This window comes from Chinchilla lanigera, unplaced genomic scaffold (genome assembly GCF_000276665.1).
Source record: "Chinchilla lanigera isolate Chin_1 unplaced genomic scaffold, ChiLan1.0 scaffold00005, whole genome shotgun sequence".
In the NCBI taxonomy this organism is placed as follows: Eukaryota; Metazoa; Chordata; class Mammalia; order Rodentia; family Chinchillidae; genus Chinchilla; species Chinchilla lanigera.
The window spans coordinates 15,697,513-15,703,512 of NW_004955406.1; the positions used below are offsets into that span (position 1 = coordinate 15,697,513).

The following is a 6,000-nucleotide window of genomic DNA, read 5'->3' on the forward strand; positions in this document are numbered from 1 at the left end:
AGGTATAGAAGGTCCCTACCTCAAACATAAAAGCCATTTATGACAAACTCACTGCCAGTATCATACGAAATGGGGAAAAACAAAGTATTCCCTCTAAAATCAGAAATAAACAAATCTCACCACTCTGTTAAGTATAGTACTCAAAAACTTTAGCCAGAACAAGCTAGGAAGATAAATAAAATGGATACAAATAAGAAGTCAAACTATCTGTATTTGCAGATGACATGATCTTTTACATAGAAGGCACAAAAATCTGAACGAAGGTTGTTAGAACTAGTTCAGCATTACACAAAATTGACACACAAAAAATTAAAAAATACATAAAAAAATAAGCCAGATGTGGTGGTGCACGTCTGTAATTCCAGCACTCAGGAGGCTGAGGCAAGAGGATCACTGTGAGTTCCAGGTTACCTTGGGCTACAAAGTGAGCTCAAGGTCAGCCTGAACTGCACAGCGAGATACTGTCTCAAAAAGACAAAAACAAAACAAAATCAACACACAAAAATCAATTAACATTCCTGTACACTAGCAATTAACCCACTGAAAAAGAAATGAAAACAATCCCATTCATAATAACTTCCAAAAATATTAAACAAGTAACCTATTGAAGGAAGTAGAAGACCTCTACCAATAGGTACAGCACTCTGAAAAAAAGAGATTGAAGAGGACATTAGGAAAATGTCCTAGATACAGAAAGCCAAAATGGCCATATTACAAAAAATGACCTATGGGTTTAATGTAATTCCAATGAAAATATCAGCAGCATTCATTATAGAACTTTTTTCTAGTTCTACAAAAAAATCCTTAAAAATAAATCCTTAAATGTATATAGAACCAGGAAAGACCCAAAATAGACAAAGCAATCCTGATCAAGAAGAACAAAACAGAGGTATTATAATTCTAATTTCAAGTTATACTATAAAGCTACAGCAATAAAAACAGTGATACTGGCACAAAAATAGACATGCTAACCAATAGAATGGAACTGAGGATGCAGGAGAACCCATGCTTCTTCAGCCATCTGATTTTTGACAAATGGGGCAAAAACATAAACTAAAAAAGACAGCCTCTTTAATACATGGTGCTGAAAAGCCTGGTTATTCACAGGAGAATGAATCTGGACTTGTATCTTTCACCCTGTGCCAATATCAAATAAAAATGGACCAGCGACCTAGATATAAAAAAATCATGGTGAAATCAGAGAAAACAATGTCAATATACAAATCAAAAAATTATTTAAAACTGAAAATTTTACTGCTGCACTATAATTAGATATACTGTAACATCAGTTGACTTTAATAATTAAAATACTTCTCATTCTATTGCATCAACTACATTGTTCTTCAGGAGAAACACTAAGTGAAATTCAATTTAAAGTTCAAATAAAATTAAATGTAGGAGTATTAGATAATAAGGGCCACATTAAAAACTGGTATTTACAGGGTTTTATTCAAATATATACAAGTGAGCAATACTGATCAGAATATACAGGTACTTTACTGGGAAAAGATATAAGTATCTACCATTTAAGAAAAAATGCATACGACCCAATGTTATTCTTTACATACACTGATAGTGACTTTACAAACTGTCAAATGATGACAGTTCTGTATTAAGCTCATCCTCTGAGGAGAGTAATACTCACGCAGAGACAATTTCCTCACCACTCACAAACTTTGCATAAGACACTGCTTTTCGGTGTCCCTTGAATACCATGATTGGCTGTTTAGTGTTACGAAGATCATAGTAGTGGACACAGTGATCTAAAACAAAACAAAATGGGATAAAGATAGTAAATGAAGAAATAGAAAGCAAAGCTAACAAGCGGCCTCAGTATTTTTCATCAAATGTTTCACAGACAATATCAAATCTCTAACAGCAAGGTAGAGCATTATGGCAGCAGAGTAAGACCCTCCAGACATCAACTTGAACTATTCATGTAGGAAATTACCTTTGGAAGAGCTAAAGAAACCAAATGAGACACCATAGACCCCAGTTTTTACTTAACAATAAGAAAAACCACACTGAAGAAAGAGAAAGAAAAGAAAAGAGTTGTGTGGGAACCTCTACCTGAACTTTAAACACTACCATGTGAAGAGAAGCCAAGGAAGAGGGAATCAGGTCCAGACTTTAGACTTAAAACCAGTAAGTGGCCCATCACAATGCAATCCAGTATTGAACAGGGCCCTACAATCTCTGTCCCCTGGCTAGTGCCTCCGGACTGAGCCTGACAACCACAGTAGGACTGGTGGCCAAGTAATCGCTTCCACCACCCCTTCTCCAAACTTGCTCAGTACAATGCAGAGAAAGTCCCCATCCCTTGGAAACAGAACAAAATAATCACAGGACTTTGCCTGGCAGTGCCAGGCCAGTGAAATGCAATACTGAGCAGACCCCAATGGCTAAGACCTAAATATATGGTGCTTACAAGAAACTCATTTACCTCTAATGACATTCACAGATTGAATGTTGGAAAAGACTGAAAAATTTATTTTTTGCAAAGGGCATCTGAAAGAATGCAGAATTAGCCATACTTGTTTCAGATAAAATAGACTTTAAATCAAAAGCAGTAAAAAGAGACAAAGGTCACTATATAGTAATAAAGGGGTCAATTTGATAAAGAGGAAATAGAACTTATAATTATATGTGCACCCAATATCACAGCACATAAATTTATGAAGTAAATATTAACAGACCTAAAGGGAAGAACAGATTCCAACAAAGTACCAGAAGAGCACTTTTTAAACTTTCAACAATGTACAAATTATCCAGATAAGAAATCAACAAAGAAACAACAGAATTAAACTACAATCTAGGACAAACAGACCTAATGGGTATCTATAGAGTATGTCATTCAAAAACTGCAGAATGCATATTCTTCTCAATATCACATGGTAGGACACAAAATGAATCTCAACACATTAAAAATCATTTAAAAACCTACATTCACATAGACTATCTTTCCCAATGATGTACAATAAACATAAAAGTCAGTAAAAGGTAACATTTTAGAACTGATACAAACATGGAAATTAACTTAAACTATTTGTGGCTCAAGGAAATTAGGAGGGAAATTTAATTCACACTTATTTATGGTATATTTGTTTTTGCTGATTCCTATACTTCAATGTAAGCACCACAGAAGCAGAGAACTTTTCCTGTTTATCACTGTATCTCACTTGATGTCCCTCAGTATTACATAGAAGATAGTTCCAGTAAATAGATATATTTAAAAATATTATGGTTGATATATTACTTTTAGATAAATAAAAACAGTATTTACTGTTTAATGGATTTTTTTTACAAGTTTTTGGAGTACATAGCCGAAGGTAGGTTTGGATGTCTGTAAGCTTAAATTTATAAGGTCATGGGTAAGGTGATTTTTCATTTAGTCCCTTAAGATTTAAATTTTTTTTCAAATATATGTTATTATAAAACTCTACATTGTTCAGCAAATGGAATTTTAATTGTTTTTTAAGTGTCCATATGTCCTAAAAGAAATGGTAATTAAAGACATAGCCACCTGTTCTATGGCAATGGCTTTTTAACAGCTATTAGAAAAGAACAATTTTGGAATAAATGAATGGGCTTTGTTTAATAGAAGTGAAAACCATAACTAAGCAACGTAACCACTCTTGCTGAATAATCAGAAAGTAATCTTTCCTTACACCCTAGTCTTGGGATGTGACGTTGGGAACTACTTTAAGCAATGGGTTGTAATGATAGGCAAAAAGTGTGATTGGGAAAATGGCTGCAGACCTGCTGTTCCTAACTCACTTCCATCCCTTTTGGGGTCAGTGTGATTTTATTTATTTCCTTCTTTGGATAACTGCACCCACTTTCCCCAGGACGCCAACAGCACTTTGTGTGAATGATGTATCTTGTGCATCTTGTTTTCGTGAAATAAATATTCTGGCTTCATTGATTTGTATATTTTAATCTAAGGCCCTCATGCCTGCACTATGTTCTCAGGTACAAAAGCATCTCAAGAATAAATGGGCAGCAACTCCAGATCTACACAGCAGGAATACTTTTGTTTTTATCACTATGGAGAGCAAACATTTGGAGAGCACACCCTATCTAAATGAATAGATATTATTTCTGCCAATTACAGCTGAGTCTTCTACTTTAATACCCCCTTGAAACCCTTTCCACCTTGAAAATGTTTCATAGGAGACTAGGTTTTAAAGTGGTTGTCTCATGACTTTCTACCGGAAGACTGGAAATTAGTCTAAACAGGAAAAGGTAGTACAGAGAAGTTACAAGAGACTGGGCCAGGTCAAAGGCCCAGAAAGGAAGGCAAGGTTAGGTGATGGTTGTCTAACCCTAGGGCATGGGGCTTGCTTTACATATCTGATCCATCCTTTGCTAGGTTAGCCTAGCAGCCAATCATGGCAAGCCTTTTAGAGATGAATGTCCAAACTGCAAGCCCAGATACTCTTACTTATCGCCAAGTGTCAACACTGCAATTAAACCTCAATACTGAGGTTTTAGTTTAGAAAAAACTCATACATTAACATCTTTTGTCGAACAAGACAAAAAACCAGAGAACTAAATAGCATGCATGCCACAGGTTTGCAACCACTGGTCTGGCTTTACAATGCACAACAGAGTGTATGTGTTTTTATTAAAAAAAAAAAAAAAAAAAAAGTGAGTTGGTAAGGCTGAGTTTTAAGAACAATACTTTTGTGCCTGCTGTGCAAGAATGGTTATATGCAGCAGGGACCAAAATTTTGAACCTTTCAACATTCTTCCAGGGAAATCATTCCAGGGAGATCCATAAGGGTCTCTCTGTGGCTCCAGGAGCCAGTGTCCTGCCCTGCTGCAGTAGTGATGAAGTGCTTGGGGGGAGAGGTTGTTTGCATGCTGTGAGATCAACATAAACCTCCCTCACTATGTTGAAATGGGACAAATGCAATAGAATACATTGGGTAATGAGTGTCTGATCCTGGTTTCTTGTCTCTCATCTACCCCTTGCTCCCAACCTTTTGAGTCATGGCAGTTATTTGATGCAATTCATGCTAAAAATGACATTGGATGGATCAAACCTACTCAGTTTGTCATCCTAGTGAGAAGAGAGGGGAGGCCTTTTATATGAAAGTGGGGTCAGGAGACCAGGAAAGGGAACATGAATGTATGTTCAAGTCACTCAGGATCTTTTATGCAGGTACAACAAATTTATGTCAAAGTGGCTTTAAGAGTTTGTTCAGTAGGACACAGATAGATGTAATTCCATGTTACTGCTAGAAACCAAAGCTTTGTGTGACATCTTGAATTTATGCAGGACAGAGGGGCGCAGCCTGTCTGTTCTTTCCCTGAACACTTCACATCATTCTTGAACTCGACAAGAGCTTTTGTGACACTCATCATGGGGGTGTCTAATTGATGGCTGATTTTGCTGTATCCTAGTGTCATACTCACTTTCTTTTCCATTTTCTAATAATTTTGCAACATAGTGTATTCAAAAAAAAAAAAAAAGAAAAAAGAAAAGAAAAAAGAAGTAATTAAGTAGATGTGTTAGCATCCAGAACTACTTCCTCTCTTTCTCAGGGTTTACACTGTGAGAGCAGAGTGACTGACACACTGTTCAGGAGGCCTGAGTCTGGGGGAAATCTACAGTGCAGCATTTCAAAGGTGAGTGCAACTTCACGCTTACTCTGCTGCACAATTGTGAAGTCACACACCTTCACATTTTCTCTCACATTTTCCTTTACTCTCCACAATTCAAATCAAATTCTACTTCCTGTGGACAAACGAAGGTACTTTCTATGTCTTTTTATCACCCCCTTAAAAAAATCAAAATAAAATACAAATACTTTCTATGCTTTAAAGAAAAAGAGAAAATATCTTTGAAGTATTAACCCCAGAGATGAAGAGCACTTATAGGAATGAGCTATTAATGAAGGATTATGAAGCCTGGTTGAATAATCTTTTGTAGCTACCGCAAGCTATTATATTTTTGGTAGTTGTTTTTTTTTTTTTTTTTTTTTTTTTTTTTTT

At 35.9% G+C, this 6,000-nt stretch overlaps 1 protein-coding gene across 2 annotated transcripts in view; it reads right to left on the reverse strand.

Moving 5' to 3' along the window:
- Rfwd2 (ring finger and WD repeat domain 2, E3 ubiquitin protein ligase) overlaps nucleotides 1-6,000 on the reverse strand; it is a gene marked incomplete at its 5' end in the record, with an annotated part of 196,761 nt that overhangs the window by 34,967 nt on the left and 155,794 nt on the right. For both annotated transcript variants that reach the window (XM_013520966.1, XM_013520960.1), the window contains 1 exon segment: nucleotides 1,646-1,763. In XM_013520966.1, coding sequence (XP_013376420.1) covers nucleotides 1,646-1,763 — 118 coding nt within the window.